Source organism: Thunnus maccoyii, chromosome 9 (genome assembly GCF_910596095.1).
Source record: "Thunnus maccoyii chromosome 9, fThuMac1.1, whole genome shotgun sequence".
Lineage (NCBI taxonomy): Eukaryota > Metazoa > Chordata > Actinopteri > Scombriformes > Scombridae > Thunnus > Thunnus maccoyii.
This window is the reverse complement of record NC_056541.1, coordinates 23,562,883-23,582,803: the sequence shown is the minus strand read 5'-3', so window position 1 is coordinate 23,582,803 and position 19,921 is coordinate 23,562,883. Positions and strand designations below refer to the sequence as shown.

At 38.8% G+C, this 19,921-nt stretch overlaps 2 protein-coding genes across 2 annotated transcripts in view; both read right to left on the bottom strand.

The window, feature by feature from the left end:
* The window catches only part of bin3 (bridging integrator 3), a 32,741-nt gene extending 24,203 nt beyond the window's left edge, over positions 1–8,538 (bottom strand). The window contains exons 1-3 of the mRNA XM_042420636.1: positions 8,334–8,538; positions 1,472–1,520; positions 417–457 (exon numbers count right to left, since the gene is read on the bottom strand). Coding sequence (XP_042276570.1) covers positions 417–457; positions 1,472–1,520; positions 8,334–8,341 — 98 coding nt within the window. The 5' untranslated portion in view covers positions 8,342–8,538. The remainder of the gene's footprint in view (positions 1–416; positions 458–1,471; positions 1,521–8,333) is intronic.
* Positions 8,539–13,487: 4,949 nt separating this feature from the next.
* Positions 13,488–17,827, bottom strand: egr3 (early growth response 3). The gene is made up of 2 exons (XM_042420140.1): positions 17,337–17,827; positions 13,488–14,607 (listed from the first exon to the last, which is right to left on the bottom strand). The coding sequence occupies exons 1-2, from the start codon at positions 17,488–17,490 to the stop codon at positions 13,529–13,531; spliced, it is 1,233 nt and encodes a 410-aa protein (XP_042276074.1). The 5' UTR covers positions 17,491–17,827; the 3' UTR covers positions 13,488–13,528.
* Between the last annotated feature and the right edge of the window lie 2,094 nt (positions 17,828–19,921).

Below are 19,921 nucleotides of genomic sequence, written 5' to 3'. Positions count from 1 at the left end.
GAAAAGTTTACTTAACAGCTGTTAAAAAGTATTTATACATGAGAAGTGAGTTCAGAGCAATTTTCTGCTACTACAGTTTGTTTTAATAATGTTTGAGATCCTATTTTACTGACATCGTTTTGACCAAGATATTTGAACTATAATTTTTTCATTTCAACACAAGGGAACCTCTGACGGGTGACTGGGTTTAAGATTTTAAACAGTACTTCCTGAAAAAGAAAATGTATTATGTGGGCACAGATATAGAGTGGGAGAAATGACCTTTCAACAAACATAAGGCACCAGGGTTAGGGTAGGTTTTTAATCCATTTGAACTCTTAGAATCAAAAACTATCCAAAGACATATGAATACCACATACAGGAACCTCAATAATTGCCTACCTTAATATAGACCCTGGTTCAAAATGCAAACTTACTTTTGGAGCTTGTCATATTCTCGCTCGAAGTCTCTTTCAACCTAAAAAAAGAACACATTTCATGTAAAATTCAGGTATTTCATTATTTAACATGTGTGTTCATTTCTTTCTGTTCTTTAATCAAAGCAAACTGTTAATCACAAGGTATGAACACAAAATTACTTAGCCCTATTCGACCACACAGTCCGAGAATATACAAGTCCCAGCAACTAAGTCAGGAACGCATTTGGGGGCTAAACTCCTAATTACATTTCTACATAATCTGAAGAATGATGACGTTTGGTAAATTGAAAAGTGACCAGTGGTTTGAGACTTAATACATACTTGCAACAACTGGTGCTTGTTTGTGGTCTGAACAGTTCCTGGAGCTTGTAAATCTTCATTACATTAAAATGTTTCTATTATTATTATTACTACATTAACAGGACCTTGGATTCTGCAGTTCAAATTATGGTAAAATACTTCAGTACATCAAGTTTCCAAGGTTGAAAAGGGATAATACAGCTTGTCCAACCATGTCTCTAAAACATGCCAAGCAGTTTACAGAGGCAGCATGGGTTCCTGTCTTGTGGTCCTGTGGGCCCCTGGACATAAACACAGTGGCCAAAACAACGAGGGAGGCAGTTGACACTTTGTCACTAGTGGATCATCTAACTGGGCTGCCTTTAACCCACTCCCTGGTTTTTGCCTAGGATGGTACAGGAAGCTGGAAAGCCAGTCTGACAGTGACTACTGGGCCACAGACCCATTACAGTGGAAGTGGTTTTCAACGGTAAGGAGAACACCCACTCACTGTCACTTCAAGGTAACCACCTCTGCCCCCTTGCATGGCTCAGACAAATTGGCATCCATAAAGTCTTTCCACTGTGGCACATTGAGGACATTATTTAGACATATTTATATTTTATATACCGTTTGAGAAGCTCTACCACTAGAGCTAAACATTTATAACACTACTTTAAAGCAAGTTTTATTTTTACATGTACCTTGATTACATTTTCTGCACTAAGCCGAGTGACGACTGAATTGAGTGAACCTTTGTTCTAGTGACTTACAGTTTTAGAAACAATCTGCTTCTTTGGCTGCCCAATCTTGAAGGGAATCCTGAAATGACACACACACAACAAAAAAAAAGTTGACAGATATAAGCAACTGCATACCTAGAAGGCGGAATTACTGAGTCATCAGTTGTATGATGGGTAACTAGAGGTTGGTTCAAGTCTAAAAGGTGAACATGCTCCTCTTTCAGATCCCTGACATGGACAATCTGAAGCTGTTAATCCCTGCTGCTCTCAAGTGTGCACTCAAAGCCATGTACATTAACTTCATGTCAAAACTAAACACATCTGGCTCCCATTGCAGGCAGATCACTAAACAGAAGCGGTTGTCCCCTCTTCTCTGTGTGGCTTTATGGCATGACCCCATCTGGCAATCAAACACAGATGCACAAGTTATACTGTACCATCAGAAAAATGGCGAGCCTATTTCACCTTTTATATTCAAAAACATGTTAATATGATGGGACTCAACAACTGCAGTAGTTGTACATATGTTTTAGAATGAAATACAAACTTTTCTACACTCTTGAAAGAAAAACACACCGAGATCCCCACTATAGTTTTGGTAGAAGAAAAAGAACATATTTCCTTCTTAGTTAAAACACAATCTTTTATCCCCTTTTTCAAAACCTTGCTTGTGCCTTAATAAGTTGGCTGCCGAGCATCAGAGTGCTTTGGGAATCCATAAGACAGAAAACACTGCCTTTCCAATGCATTTGGCTGTACCTTGTCTTGATGTGACACTAATAGCCTGAAATCTACGCTATATGATGGACAGTTGCTGCTGACAGGCAGGGTGAGGCAGCAGCTGCGTCAAAAGAAAGGTGTGTAGACTAATGAGATGGAAAAGAGAGGGTGTGATGTAGGGCCTCATTGTGCAACCAGGGAACGCTACTGATGTGTGGGGGGGATCCTTTTGATGACAGCTCAATCACAAAACTCAACATGGTCAAAAAGGAGGATTAAGTAAAAAATACATATAAAAAAATATAGAGAGAGAGAGCGAGCGAGATAGAGAAAGAGAGAGAACAAATTTCACTCATGGCTCATGTATCAATATTTTCAAGATTTATGAAGACACTTAATTCTTCAGAATCATCAAATCCGTGAAGCCTAAAAGCATTTTGTTGCTTTTGGCTCAGGAAAGTAGTTTCACCCACTATGTCATCATCTGCGTGAGCCAACACGGAAAATACCCACAGAAATTACTCAGCTCTGTTTTAGGTGACTCACAGTTCTCGGATTACCTGATCAAGATAAACATTAAGATCACACTACGTACTATACAATATGCACATACTGTAAAGTAGCTGTGTTTGAAATTGTGTGGAATCCCTTTTCCTAAAATATGACAACAGCATAATTTAAAAGAGTTCTTTGAATGTAAACTCGAAGCCCCCTCCAGTGTATTTTGGCATTTTTAAGATATTTCATATTTTTCATTTCTTGACAATATTGATTAGCCACACTGTTCACCAAATATTTTTTGACAAATAACTTAATTTTGTGCTCAAAGTTAAAAAATTTAAGCTGTTGCTAAAACAGAACAATCCCTTTGTTTTTGTGAGCATCACATAGGCCAGTGATACAGTATCAGGCGCCTGTGTTTCCAACGAAATACAAGTTTTGTTCATTTTGTTCAAAGTGTCATCAATTCAGTGTCAACCTCCAAAAGCAAACTCAGTTTTTACAATGAGATTTAAGTCTGGAAACATCCACTTAACAATTCATTCAGCCAAGTCTGACACGGACCAACCAATCACCAAAGGTTTATGAGTTGCACACTAGTTTCTAAGGTTAAGTACATTAACTCTTTCAGCCAGTGAGCGCCTACTTGTTGTGACCACTGTTCCACTTTGCTAATGCAGTATTACTGCTAATGCAGTATTCCTGTGTTTGGCTTATGCCCTCATGATTTTCCAGTATTTGTGAATAATAAATCCGCAGTTAAGGCAGAGACTAAAACTACACACAGCTACACAAGTGACTTGTATATACTAATAGGTACAATGCATCTTTCTACTAGAATAAACTGAAACACAAATTGAAGACTCATTCCTCCGAGGGACTTTTAAGTTCTTCTTGCTTATATTTTAATAGCTGTGAATATTTAATTAGCGTGTCTGTGTGGGATGATTTCTTTGTGTAATATTGAATAAAGCTTAACTAAAAATATATGCAATATCAATGTGTGTCTGTAGTAAAAATTAACTATTTTATAACTGAATTTTAAGAGAATATTAGACAACTCATAAATAAAAAGAAGCCACAGAGTGTTTGCACAGTAATGTCATAACAGTGCTAAAAGACAGCCAATATGGTTGTATTTTAAAGAAACTGACAGGTATGATGTAATTTTTTTATTTTGCCTTTAAATTTCTTTTTTAAATGGATAGCACAAGCCTCCAATGTGATTTCGCATTAGTTTTAGGTTGGACAATTTTTTTTTGGTTTTCTACCAACATTGCACAACATTTACCAACAGCTTTTGATGTTTGTTCCCATTTGATGGGTGTGTCGGGGAGAAAATCATGACACCCATTGCAAAAACCCACGGGAAGAGTTGAGTATAAACATTACAGTCTTCCAAACTGCCGTCAATGCACCATGAATGTATGTATTCAAATATTTGCTTTCAATGTTCTCTTTTACCACCCGTTTTGGCATAGCTGACCACGACAGGATTTGCCAGGAGTTCAAGTGAAACTATATTAGGATGGATTTTCCCTTTAAATGTACCAAATTCTATATTTGCTTAGAAAAAAAATGAAGAGAGTCTTTAATGTTATAGATTCAGAGTATAGCCATTTCTACAAAGAGACAAAGGAAAGTGGTCACTATCTTTAACTGCCTGTGAGAATTGGCAAACACACCGAGTGAAGTGTGCTCAGGAGAGAGAGGGAAAATAAAGCAGGCAACCAGAGGGAGAGAATGAGGGAGGATGGTAGTCACTGTGAGAATCATTTCCAACGTTTCTTCACACAGCAATATTTCTGTAGGGGCTGTCACATTTAGAAACACTGGTGCGTCAGGTCCTGTGAACCCAGATATAGTGGCTAACATGGCAGAGGCCCGGCAACAGCAAGACAGCTGAAGACAGAAAACTTATGTGTTACACCAAAATAAATCTAAGCCCAGTAATGGTTCAGCTGAATATTGGCTTCAATGGTTTGGTATATTTAGTGCTAAATTCTTTGGACTATTTGAACTAACATTATCACCACATTATTAAAGTTTTGGTACATGCTATAGTACTTGAATCAAAGGACTCACTTAACTGATACACAACTTAATTCTAACCAATGATTCAAGAAATATGTGAATAAGATAGTAAATCTTAAAGTTTCTGGCGCAGATGCTTTAAAAACTGCCCTGTGACATATTGCTGTCATTATCAGCAAGCTTGCATTTACAAGTTTGCAGTAATAGGCTACACGTCACTACCATCCAGTAAGCACGTAGGCATGAACAAAGACATAACAGTCTTCTCTATCCGGGACACATTATGCATCGACTGGAAGAACCAATGGCTTTTCACCAAACTGCAAATGTGTACGCCATTAGAGGGACTGTGCATCACTCGACCTTGGATATTCCATGGAGCACAGAGCGCCGGTTGAAGATGTTGGGAAGTGGAATTGTTCTGACGATGACCCCAAAGTCAAACCCCTCACGTCATAGAAGCAAGTGTGCAGGCCATGCTGGAATGCATCAGTCAGCATAGTCCATAAAGGACTCTTTTCACTGTTCATGCACCCCACTCTTGACCTTGTGTTTGGCGGTGCGTGCTGGTAGAAGCGTCGCTTGCCAGCTATTGACTATCTGACTGAACTGAATGACGCCGTCTTGCGCGCTTGATAACCATCTTCTCTGAAAATGACACTAACAATTGGTAATGTATTATAAAGAGAGTTAACATACATACACGTCACATACATACTGAAAGGGTTTGTTATAATATAAGTTAGTTTCTACTCATTTCTTCTTAAACTCTATTCATGAATTGTGAGAAACAAGTAGGCATGTCCAGACCAGGTTTTTTTTGGCCCTGATCCTAATCAGAGTTCTTTAACACTGGGTATCTGCCCACAGCAAGTCCAACCTGATGATAATATGGTCTGTCTATCTAAATATTGATTAAACATGTATCTGATACACTGGAATCGAGTAAAAGCACCTCTTGCTTTTACTCGATTGGGCACACCTTATTTTTCACAAGGTTCTTGAACCAATCACTGGAGGTCCTGGTTCCAGCTATTAACATGCAAATTGCTAATCTTGATATATGAATAAAGTTTTACTTGGAGAATGCCTGAAATTGATAAGACACAATAAACTAAAAAGACAACTTCACACTCTGTTGGTGTTTCTCAAGTCAATCACGATAGTATAGTGGTGTTCACAGTGGAGGTTCACCTCTCACACATGATCTTTGGCTGAGTGCAGACACTGACTTCAGCGGGCAAACAAACTCCTAAAAACAGACAAGTTTTAATTTTGTCCTGTCATCAAGTTACTGCCAGAATTAATTAGCGAAGATTGGTCAGAGGTAAAAGATTAAATAACAGGTTTGTTAGCGTCAGAGCTTTGCAAATCTGTGTATTTTGACAACCCGGGTGTCAGAACTCAGAGTCTCTCGCTCTGGTGCACCCAAATCATTTTTCAAATTTGCACACAGCAAAACAGTCACCAAACGTCATGCTGAACTTGGTGGATAACTGTTTCCTGGAAAGAAAAACAAATCCTGACATGGAAACATGAGGCAACCTGTTGCTTCATTGGCCAATCGAAGTTGAAAGTAGAATACAACAATATACTAAAGTTGATTTTCCCGTTAAATGTATCAAGGCTATATTTTCCTGTGACAAAACCTGAAGAGACACTTACCAACTCAGACTACAGCTATTTCTACAAAGAGCAGGACTGAGAGCTCATAATAATTGATCTTTCAGTTGACATTTCTTCCATTTTTTAATGTGCTATGGTTTTTGCGGAATTTACTGGTCTTCTGAGAGAACCTGGGCTTGGTCAGGCACCGGTGCTGAGGTAGGCCTGTAAAATCAATTAATACTGTACATTGTGTGTGATATTGGGACGTAATTTATACAAACTTAACTTGTCTGGGAGAAGAGTCAAAAATCTGAAATGAACAAAACATATTCTGTTGTGGATGTTGGATGTTGTGAATGTTTTTTTTTTTCTTGTTGCCATCCGGCTGCTGTTGTTTACTTTTTCAGGGAGGTCACCAGCTGGCTGGAAGATCTCTGATTACAAGACTTGCAGATTCAGCTAATATCTGAGACACATCATCCATGTAGACTAGACCAACTGTTCACACAACCTTTCGTCATTCAGTAAACTTAAGTCCACAATAATCTAGTCACTCCACAGACCATTATAAAGAGTCACATCCTCAAAGAGAGACAACTTTGTATGGTTCATTTTGAAAGTATAGGCCTAGGTGTTTAGATTCATGCAATAAAAATGAACTTCCAATTAGGGCTGCAACTGAAGATTCTTTTTGTCGATTCTTTTCTTGATTAATTGATTAGTTGTTTGGTTTATGAAATGTCAGAAAATGGTGAAATATGTCAATCACTGCTTCCCAAAGCCCAAGATGACATCCTGAAATGTCTTGTTTTGTCCCGACCAACAATCAACAATCCAAAGATATCCAGTTTACTAACACAGAAGACTAAAGAAACCAGAAAATGCTCATTTGTATTATGTTATATTCATGTAAGAGGCTGGAACTGAGAATTTTGATTTTTTTTTCTTCTAATTTACTAAAATGGATTAATCAATTACCAAAATAGTTGGTGATTAATTTTCTGTTGATCGACTAATCGTTGCAGCTCTACTTACCATGTACATCATTTTCATATTCCCTATTATAATGACCTTAAGCTGTGAAGCTCAAAGATGTACTGACTAAAAGTCAACTCAGGTTTAATTAAGACAAAGACTGAATATGCAGACAATCTCAAGTGTCCAGACCTGTGCTGTTAAGAGATTTCTTTCAAGCTTCAACTGGCCATGTGGATAAATAGGCCTAACTTAAGGTAAATGTTTCCACCACACAACTGTCAAACTTGTATTACACAATCAAAAAAAATAAAATAAATAAACATATGGCTCTCCTACAAAGTTGAAAGTATCTATCCACTGCTCTGTTTGGTGCACATGTGAGGGGCATGAACAGACTGTGACCTGCCCACAAACTCTTCTGTAAATATTATCTACTCGTAACTACTGTACACCACCGACACAACACCATCATAGTACTATCTTGGCTGCACATGAGTACAAAAAGCAACACAAAACAGTTCATTACTGCCAACAATCCCTTTAAATGGCTCCACTGTTGATCCCTTGACCCAGATAACTTACATTGAGCTTCAATGCTATGCTTATGGCAAGTTATTTTCTGCCTAATTGTATCCAAAATGATATAATTGGCAACTACACCCTCATATGTAATTAATTTTAGCTTTGCTCGTTAATGCTTCAGCAACTTGCGTTAACACAACTGACGTTAGCGTCGACTAGCTTCAAGTTAACATCTTCGCCCGATGTTAGCACAGCTGTTTCACAAGACAGACGCTGCTTTTGTGCAAACTGTCCCAACAAACTGTTATTGTAATGCGTTAGAAAAGTCACCATGAAAGCTTTTATTCGTGAGCTGCAGGTTTAACAAGCTAGCGCTAACTTCTACTTCATACTGTTTTGAGTAGCGCTGCCAGGAAATAGCCGGAGCCCCGGTCGACAGGCGATCTCTCCTAGATCGTTAACAATATATAATTTCGGGTTATATTCTTTGTCTAACACCCCGAATGAACTATGTAACCAAAATACATACCAGCTCATTTTGGGTGAACTTTTATTCCAGTTTCATTGGGTGGTTTTCTTTTCTCCCGAGGACCTCATCCCTTTCTACCAGTCAATAACCGAGCACTAAACAGGAAGTCCGGGACTTAGCCGCTCGCGTTTCCTCTAAGGAAGTTTTATGACAGAAACAAGCAAAATGAAGCAAACATAGTACTATCATGTATTAAAATAATAACACCAGACAGGTAATATGCGTCTGTGTTTTTATATACGTTTATATATAATGCAGGTTAGGCTACATTAATTGATTTAAATGTCAAGTACGTGTTTGTGTGTGTATGTCGGGTGCGCGCGTTGGCGTGCGTGTAAAGACTGAGGTAAACTGAAGGCAAGTGATATTTTTCTTTATTCAAGTACTTACATAGAAATAACAAAACAATTGCATTACAACAAACTGAAGTGCCAGGTAAACAGGGGAGCACATCTCCCCATCACAAGGATATAGTAAAATTCATTTCAATATTCAGCTCATCATAAAAGGACCTTATTATAAGGTAATAAAAACATGAAATAGGCTAAAGACATCCACAACATTTTAAACAAGACCCCCTAAAAAAAAGCCAACAGAACAGTTATCCCAGTGTGTGTTTCCAATTGTCCGTCTTGAATTGTTGTTCGGTTTATCCCATTCCACCCAATGTGTCTTTTATTTTCATGCATAATAAAGAAATGAGCACCACCCACAGCATCTGAGGGCAGCACTTTGGAACATTTCCGTGCACATGCAAACATGAGGATATACTGTAATGATAAGGAAACACAACACAACAGAAAACAGTGAGTATCGACTCCATCTGAACACCACAGTGTTACTGTTGATGACCACAAAATCCCTGAAGCCACCCTGTAGTCCGTAAGATGACATGAGTAGCCTGTAATATCTACACATTATTGAAATCTCTTTCAAAGTGAGTTTTTTTTCTCCTATAATTATTAATTGTCATGAATGAGTCCAAGCCTATTGCCTTGCCCGAGGCCAACTTCACAGAGACTAAATCAAACAGTTAAACACAAACATTAGCATAAGGCTGCCTTCGACTGCAAGCAGACTGAGGTCACATTTATGATTTGTTGCTCCTGTGGAGTTCTCATCACATATTGTTTTTGATCAGCCAACCCTGCAACCCAGTTTGGCACAAAGATGGCTGCTGATGTTGGCTCAGATCCAACATGGAGCAGAGAAGGAAGATGAGGCAAATTCCAATTTCAGAGCGTTCAGCCGCCCAATTTTTGGACAATTGAACATAAAAATATAAAATGAATTATTCTTGGAGAAACAGTATTGAAAAGGGGACTATTACTTTGCTTGTTTACCAAGTCACTGACATATATCTATAGCATTCACACATTACACAGTAGGATTATTGTTCTGCAGAACATGATGCGGCCTGTATTGTTCTACCACCAAACTATATTGAGGGGGTGGGATTGATTTTTTTTTACAAAATCTCTCTGTCCATTACAAAAATGCCATGAAGTAAAGTGACAAACATAGTCAGATGATATGACCAATGAAATATTGAGTTTGCGAAGTTGTAATTACATGGCTTCATTTAGACATGGAAATAGTTTGGTGTAGTCTCAGCCTCGCTCTGCATCATTCCTTAACACAAAGCAACATAAACACAGTTTTCTCTCAGAGGAGGCCACATTCAATATACTATAATTAAAAACATCCATTCTCACCAGTGAGTGTCAAATCAAGAGCACACAAGAGCATAATTTTTGGTCAAATAAATTCTAAATGATCCAGAGTCTATGATCAGTGGGCTAACATTACATTATTCTTGATACAGCGAAATCACATTTAAGATAAACATATTCTATTTCTATCTCATCACCTCATATACTATATTTGTTTGTGCTGACTCCATGAAGATAGCTGCTACAGGATGTCTACATTACCTATTACAGGATTTAACTTGAATCAAAATCTAATATTTGAATATTTCAATATCAAACTAATTATCAATAATTAGAAATAACGAATGCTGTGTAATGTGATGTGTAAAAGTTACATTTTCAGGAGTTTTAAGTACTGATTTTCATTTCAGTTGCATTTTATTGACCAAAGTTCAATTTGCATTTTCATGCAATCATGTATTTTTTTTACGGTACAAAACTATTGATTTACACTTATATGTTACGGGTTCTGTGAAATTTTAAACTATCTCAAAAAGTGCAAGGAGGTCTGTTCATTTAACCATGTAGATGAGCTGAGAAAAGACTCTCTGAGGCCAAATTAATTGGAAAATAAATGGACACTTGCCAGGAAACTCAGCAATGAAAACTGGTTGTTACAGGAGAGGGAAAGCATGGCCTTGGAAGCTCGTTTCAGAATGCACTGGGTTCTCTGTGGCCTCGCTTTTCTGAACCTTTCTTTTGGCCTTTGCATTTGTCATTCTCTCTTTAAGTCTGATTGCTGAATCTACTGTGCAGTACAGTATTTCTTTTTTCCAGCTGATAAGATTGTGTATAAAACTTCTCTGCCTCACATACAACATGCACTCCTTAATAGTTAGAGAGCACAACCAATAACTAGAAATATTGCCAGTCAAACTGGACAAAGAGAAGGATGTTTCTTTTTAAAGAGAGTGAAGTGGAATTTGAGCAATAAGGTTTAAGAAGTAAGGATCCTAATAAAATCAGAAACTGACAAGGTTATTACTCCTCAAATAATACATTAACAGTAATGGAGAAAAACACGTATTGGTTGTTTGGTAAGACTTGTACCAATATTTTTGACATCTGTTTTTTTAGCTTTGACAGAAGCAAATACCTCATGGTTTTCTACAACTGGATTAACTCCTCATTCTTCAATTTTCACCACACTATTTACATTGTTTTATTTTGGGGTTTTTTTTGTTTTTTTTTACCAAAAGTGTGATAAATTCATTGTATTGGATGAAAATCCCTTATTTTGTATCCATTATATATATATATATATATATATATATATATATATATATATAGTCTCTGTTCTACCTTTTTGCATTTGCTCCACAGGGTAATAATACAGTCTTGGAGGGGAAAAACCTGCTTTCCAAGGGTAAAGCAAAACAACATTTCTGAGAAAAAGTGATGCTGCTACAGTCAGTAAGTTTAATCAAATGTGGTTACTATTGTGCATTTGTCAATATGGTTTTAACACACTTTTCAGATTGAATAGAAACCAATGGAAGAGATGAGCCAGCACAAAACATTTCACTGGATAAGATACGTGAAATAAGAGGTATTTCCTCTTATCAGGACAATGATCAATAAGAAACCACATCTGAAAAACACTGGCATTGCCCTGTAATGTATTTTGTTTAAGAGACTATCCAATCATTTAGTCTCCTCTCTATCCGAGAACAACCAGTGTTTTCTACACTAAGGGGAAGATGTGTTAATTGAAAGAATTGATTGCAACTATAATGGAGATACACAAAATGTAAAAAAAAATCTTGCCGTTTATTCAGAGAACACATTAGTGCTTCTTTAAACCAGTTACCACTTTAAAGCGTACAGATGGTGCAAATGCTATTATTATTATTTTTTTTCTTTTTTTAAATGGAAGATAACACACCATATTTGGCACTATTGTAGTGCTCCAAAATTTTTGCAATGACCTATGACAACAAAATATTCTTTATCATAACTACATTACTAAAAGCTTTAAGACACATTCCGCACAAGCATTCAGTCAGACATTTGTATTTACATAGTGTGCATGAGGGCATGCACATATATGCACATTTTAATACTGAGTTATGGTGCATTTGACATTTGAGTACAAAAGTGAAACTTCTACTGTAGCTACCTGCATACATATTTGTATACTGTACAAAAAAACACAACCCCTTAGTTTACAACTCAGTCTCAGTCTCTCTGTATTAGAAAAGATGTAAACATGGATTTGGATATTTGAGCTTTCCTCTCATAATATGCTGCTCATCTTTTTGGTGACTTAAACCCAGTTATTTCATATTTTTACAGTGTGTCCAGATACTGTGAAGCCTCATCATCATCTCCATCTTCATCTTTGCTTTCATATACTGCTGGTTTGCAACGCAGTGTCAAATATCTAAGTAGCTCAGTTTGTCTTACTGTGATCTCAGTTCATTTGTTTTACAGGTTGGTGACATAGTATGCCATGAATATATTGCATATAATTGCAGAACTTAAGAAAACTAAAAAAAAATTAGCTGTATCGGTGAGCTTTAAAAAAACACGAAAATTATATCTGGTAACATCACATAAAGCCACCATATAAAAAAGAAACAAAAATTACACAGTGTCTCTAAGTGACTAGAAATAAATAAGTATTGGCAAAGGCATTGATTGCTGCAGGCATGTTTGTTTTATAAGTAACAGGACAAGACATTGGTTTGCTTTGTGACCCATTCAGTCATAATTTAGATTTAGTCAAATTGTGCAGGTAAATCTAAATCTGAGATGCGGCATTTTGAATCAGATCTTTTTCCTTTTAACTCGACATGTGTGCTAAGCTGATATCACTGTCATGTTTGGCAAATGTCAGGCACAATAATAAGAACAAGGTTGGCTGTATTACCACAATACATTTGGCACATTCTTTTGAGAAAACAACATTCAAATAGAAAAGAAAAAAAAACACCACACCTCAACAAAAACAACAAAAAGACAAGTCAAGTGCCACTAATAAGGTATCTATGACAGTACACAAATATAACCAATTGCACTTTTAAAACAGCCTAATAAAATTAATGCATACATCCCAGACAACTCACCCTTAAACTAAGCTCCATTGTAATTGTGTCTGTTTCGACCTCTGTGATGGATTCTGGCTTCCTTCCAATTTAGAAATTCTCAGTAAAATTTACAAAAGTGTATCCAACCCAAAACCTACAGATACACAGTGGCCTTGTGGACAAAACATGCCAAGGTGCCCTTCTTTGTGTTGGCACTGTGTTACAGTAGCTGAGGCTCTGAGTTGCTTGTAAGAGAAGGGCATAGCAGCCTTTCCCCTCTTACTTAAACTAAAGGCATCCATCTCAAAAAAGAAGGAGTGCAACTGAAAAGAGCAGGGGATGTGAAAGAGAGGAAAAAGAGTCACCTATTTATCTCATAGTGGATGTGGTCCCTTCTTCTTAAGTCTGTTTATGGGGCATGGTGAAGGTCCAGTCCAAGTGCACGTAGTGACGGTCATGATGTTCCCACTGTTGGCCCCCCACAGGAGCTGGGCGGCGAGCTGTGGCTCCCAGCTGCCCCACTACCTTTGTCAGCTGGCTTCTTGTCCTTCTGTTTCAGGTGAACCTTAGCGTGTCTCTTTCGCTCATCGCTCCTGGCAAACTTGCGTCCACAGAACTCACAGGAGAAGGGTTTCTCGCCCGTGTGTGTGCGGATGTGTGTGGTCAGGTGGTCACTCCGGCTGAAGGAGCGCATGCATATTCGGCACTGGAAAGGTTTGTGACCTGTGTGGATTCGAAGATGACGTGTGAGCTCGTCTGAGCGCGAGAAGCGTCTGTCACAGTTCTCTGCCGGACAGGCGTGAGGCCGTTCGTGGACAGGGGTTTTGCTGGGTCGGTTGGGGTACTTCCGTGGTCGGATGGGCTTGAGCGTCAGAGTCTGTGGCGGTGGGTGGTGTTGAGGAGGGTGCTGCTGCCCACCAATGAAACCTGGGTGAATCTGCTGCTTGTCTTTGAACGCTCTGATGGTCTCCAGGGGTGTGATAGGTGGAGGGTTGACTCGGATGGGGTCCATGGTCTGGAAGGGCTTGTGCTCCATCACGCCAACCTCCCCTTGATGATGGAAAAGGTTGTAGTCAGGGATCATGGAGAAAAGGCTGCCATCCATGGAGGCTTTGGATGTAGAATGATAGTCATTGGCAGGGTAGGCTAGAGCCGTGCTGGTGGCAGGGCTGTGGTGGAAGGAGACCTGATCCTGGTACAGGTCACTGCAGGTGGAATAGGCAGGCAGTGGCGGACCGTATACCTGCTCCATATCTGATGTCTGTCCGCCCATGCTGGCTGCGGAGGATGATGTCTGCGTCGTTACTGTACCGGGTGATGGCGAAACGCCCAGGATTCCTGCACTGACAAGGCTGATGATATTGTTATCAGAGCACCAGCCGGAACCACTAATGCCACCTGATGGAGGAGTGTCAAAGGCAAACTTCCCCAGATAGGTGACAGTCTGCCCGCTGCGGTTGGACTGGAAGCTGGATCCATACTGAATCTCTCCTGTTCCTTTCTCACTCCCCATGCCCAGATCCATGATATTATCTAGATAAAAGCAATACAAAAATCAGATGTCATGAATAAATCATCCACATGGTTGCTCAAACATGAATATGAAATGCAATCAGTTGAGAAGAAAAGCCTGTAAAAGTGATAATGTGGCAAAAGTTGTGGAAAAAAAAAAGTCTTGAAAATTCACTCTGCCAACCTATATGAACTTGAAGTGACAGTCCTGGGTTTGTCCAAAATTCAGCTTGTCTGCATATCTCTGTAATAGTGTGCCAACAAGAGTTCAAAAATAAAAGAAGTCCAATACAATTCATAAAGAAATGTGAGCGCTGTCAGACCTGTAAGTTAAGTGACTGACTGCTGCATCTGAGACAGTGGTGTCTCTCTCTCTCTCAGATCCCACAAGCCCTCATAAATCAAGACCTAAACACCCCCTTTGATCCAGTCATTGTGTCCCTCAGGAGGACAGCCAAACTGAATGGCAAGATCTGATTTCTTTACAGCAGGGAGGATTATAAGGCAGACGCCACATCTATCACGCTCAAGGATTCAAAACACATTTGCAGCAAAGAACATCTGCACATAATGGGGGGAAAAAATTAAATGTTTCCTATCCGATCTCTGCATTAGTGAGCTTACATTTTCACAGATTTCCTTAACATTTTAATTGTCGAGAATCTTATACCTCACACTGAATACACACACTAACACACACACACGTTTACCAACTCTGAAGATGCCATAAAAAACCAACAAATGCAGATGTGCTTAATGAGGACACATTTACGTGCTGATCATGGTCTGAAGGCTAAATGTGAGACATTTGTGAAGAATTCTTTCTTAAACAGAAAGTTAAAATAGATCTGTCTCCCATTTGCAGGAATTCATGCACAGGGGTGTTTATACATTCTCTCCCAGTAATTACAGCCTGTTGGATTTTAGCTAAAGTCAAATTCTAATGAAACAAACAAAAGCAAAATTACATATATTGCACAATACCGTTGAACACAGGATGTCCCTAAGAACACTTGTGGCAATAATTTAGTCTTGGATATGACGTAAAGAAAAGCTTGAGTTGATATTTATGTATCATACTCTAAATCTTTACTCTTTTGGGGGTATTCTGGAATAATTAAGAAGAATGAGGGGCATGAAATAAAGCCATCACTCTTTTCTTATAGATCACTACTCCTATAAGTGCACAGCACACACCTGCTCCACCTGTATCATCTCAGCTTGATACTTGAACAAAAAATGTATCCTTGTTATTTGCCAGAAAATAGCTCACATGCAAAAAATTACATGTAAATAAAATCTACAGTTTACAATGTAAATTTCAGCTCCATCAGACACAATTAAAACAGCAACACACACTTGGACTCTATAAGGTCTTCTATAATATTCAGTTTCATTCCGTTTGTTTAAATTTCTCCTGTCCGTGGTTTCATAAAACACATTTTATACCCGCGTTTAAAGAAAAATGTGATATGTCACATATTTAATTCACTTAAGAAAAATTAAATATAGGACGTGGCGCTGGGATAATTCAAACACACACTCCTGAGGAAAATCAGGGAAACATATTTTGGGATGAAATCAAACGGAGATGTTGTTTTAAATTGTGCACAAAAAGAAAGAAAGAGAAAAGAAAAGACGAGCAAACAAACTTGATCATTAAAAAATGATTCAATCACAAAGTTCGTGACGGGAGAAGTAAATTGTGGCCACAGCATCACATGATGGTCTTCTCAGCCACATCAGGAAACATTTAGTATATTTTGTGCAGCATTGACCCATCACCTCAAAAGGTGAAGCTGCACAATTAGTGATTGATTTACTGCCAATCTACGACACCGAGCCGAAACAACAAGCCACATTTATGTAGGCGTCTGAATTAATCAGAAATATACGTTAATCTGGACTAAGCAATAAATCAGGCCTTGCAATATAGAGAATAAAAGGGGATCTACGGGCCCGGCGTCTTTAATATGTTTCATATAAGGAAAAACAGCCACACACGCCTACTTAAAATCCGATCTCTGACATGTTAATAGAGTTATGAATGAAAGTCATTGTCTAAAGTACTTGGGTCATCTTTGCGGGTGAATATTGGATTATTTAATCAGTGGTATTTGTAGTTTAACCGCATTAATTAAATAGCTTTCCTCGTAATATACAGCTTTCAGTTTCAATCAACAACCGATTGCGTTTTTAGGAGACTTTGCGTAAAACAGCCCTTTTCCACAACCGTTCATATCAAACACGCCTCATCTTTAGAGAATGAAAAACACCGTAAATACAATAGATTTTATTGAATAAAACATCTTAGCCGAGGGTTCAACAGAAAGTTTTGGAGATAAGTACAGTTGCTTTTTTTTCCCACGTTGCGTTTAATAAATACCTTGACATTTCGGCTACGCACAAGGGATAAAATACAAATGGAATAAAAATCACATGGGGCGACCTGAAAGTCAGGAATTTTAAAAGTGTATCTAAATTATAGTGGACAGTGTTACACCTGACCCCGAGAAAGTATTGAACACGGGAATCTGCCTTTGTGCGCAACAGCCAGAGCGCAAACAGGTGCTCCAAGACAACTGTTGCCTTTCGCGCACATCGCACTTTGAATCATTTTCATCAAAACACACACACACACACACATACATACATACACACACACACACGCACACACACACACACACACTCTCTCTCTCACACACACCCGCACGCACGCACACAAAAGAAAAAAGTAGTTTAAATCTTACCTGTGTTCATCTGTGAATAGTGGTTAATAGATTCCGTACTGGTGAAAATATTCATAGACGTCGGGATGTCCTCTTCTGGGTAGAGACTGTCAGGGATCGTATTTATTAAACTGCTCATGGTAAGAGGGAGCTTGTCCGCTAGTTTCCCTGTCATAGCAGTTATATTCAGTCCGTCATTTAGGCTATAAAGGACAGCGCGCAGGTATCCAAGTAGCTACACAAAAGCAGCGGGTGTTCTCAAAGTGGAAAACACAGGTGTGGATCAGGCGTGAAAAAAGGAGAAAGGAGCAGGGATGGATCCTGTTGCTGTAGCTATCCAAGTATCCCGCGGAGGACGAGCAGCGCCGGTTATCTCCTCCTGTGTGATCACAGGCTATTGTTGTTATTAATCTGATCACCGTGGAAGCTGATGGGCTGCTTGTGGGGGAATTTGAAGTCTGTGAATCAGTGGAGGAGGTGGTGGTGTTGGTTGCACAAGAGCGGCTGTACTTGCTCTATTGGAGCTGGATAGGGGACTCCAGTCTGCCCGTATTAAATAGGGGGATGGAACATTTGCGTGACGTAGATGACCATATATGGACAGAACGCCCAGCGCCAGGTTCTCCGCGCGTCAGTAGGTGGAAACTACAGCGGAGGCAAAGGCTCCGATAGATAACTGCTACAAAGTTTACTAAATCTACATGGCACCTCCAGCTGCGTCCTTCTTCGGGATGAACCGGCGGTTCCCCTCTGCTGTGGAAAACATTACACTGATTCAACTGCTCCTTATCTTTATTATTGTCAAGCATTATAATGCTGTTTACGAAAATCAGGCACAGTGTGAGCTGTTCATGCAGCTGAGATAGAGAGAGTGTGTTGTGGCTATAACAGACTCATATGTCATAATTTAGGCCTACATACTGATGGTTCATTTTATACCCAACCCTTACCAAATATGCTATTTTTATATATGCTTAGAAGTTTATTTGGTGGTTTTATTTCCAATGTGTGTTTATTTTTTGGTCCAAATAAGCTCAGCCTGAAAAATAACTCAGGGTAGTGTGAGTGCTTTCATTTTACTCCTTGCTTTTGGTGAACATGCACACACTTTGTGGCATGCTGTATTGCAGAACACTGCTTCAAATCCCCTTTTCATGCAGCAACACTGTCTTACTAAGACAGTAATTGACGGAGTTAATCGTTTGTAAATATTGCCAGGACTTTGTAAATCCATAGACTTGCTTTGACTTGGAGCCCAAGTGACCGCTTAAGTGGAAACTCCAAATAAGGCAGTGTCCGGCCCCGCCCCTCCATGTCTCTATTTGGACATGTGAGTTCCGGGTGAAGTAGTAGTGGAAAAGTGATCGGAAGCCACAGACGTTCAAAGAGATGACAGTGGACAAAGCGTCATGGCTCGCTTTTCACCAATTTGCAAACTTGTGAAAAAAATACCTACTCTGGTTGCTTTATAAAATAGCAATAGCAAAAATACCCCCCTATAATTAGATTTGTCACGTAAAAAAAACAAAGAGTGACTGATGAGAAATGTTTGTGTGAGGTCATTCCCTGACTTCACATGCAACATTGTCACAACATTGATTTTTAGTTTTTGCACTCCTAGTTAATAGTTTTGTGAAGGTTTTCTTAGTTTTTGGGCTGAACTTTAACTATTTTCAGCTGTAACACTTATGAAAAACATGGGCTTTTGAGAAATTCACAGAAAATATTGAATGAAATGTCAGTGCCTGAATATTCAGACCTGAGAAATTAATAGTACCTCAATGAACCAGAAGTGTAAACAGAGTGTGTGGGAGAATTAGTCTGAATCATGCTCGGTGTTTAGGGGGCTTACACAAACAGAGCAGCCAGAGATCTTGTGTGTCTCATTACCACAGGCCAGGCCTCTGTGTATATGTATGTCTGTGTATGTATGTGTGTGTGTGTGTGTGTGTGTGTGTGTGTGTGTATCTAATGAGTACCATTTACACCAGCAGGCAGAGCAGCGTCCTCTCAAGGTGTCTTTTTCCTAGTCAGGTACCTTGAATCAGCATAATAGACAACAGTGATCCTGATGGACTTCATTCAAAATTCAACACTCTCTCACCAAAGATAGATCTCGTGAGTTTATGTTAACTGCACCATCTGCCTCCTTCTGACTCACCGCTGAGGTCAAAAGGCACCAAAAGCTACAATTGTCATTTTGGCTTGTGATGAAGCTTTTTATAGGCTTGAAGCTAAAGTTAAACTTTGAACTTGTGACACAGTGACAGTCAATCTGATGGTAGTTCAGTTTTACATGCTATATTAAGGCTGTTTAAGTGTTGTGTATCTACAGTATTTGTTATGTACACTCAAGACAAACACACATTGAATCAGACACAACTGTTTTGAAAAACATCTCTTAAGAGTAAATATATGAACCAATGATTAATTTATTCCTAAATTGTAGAATTAAACTAATCTAGGAATGAGTTAGATACTGTTTGGACCAAACAACAGGAAGTCCTGACATTATAATGTAATTCACTACAAATCAACAACCTACTGCTACAAAAATGAGCATAGAGTTTAATCAGTACATGTCTGACACAGTCTAAATATAATGA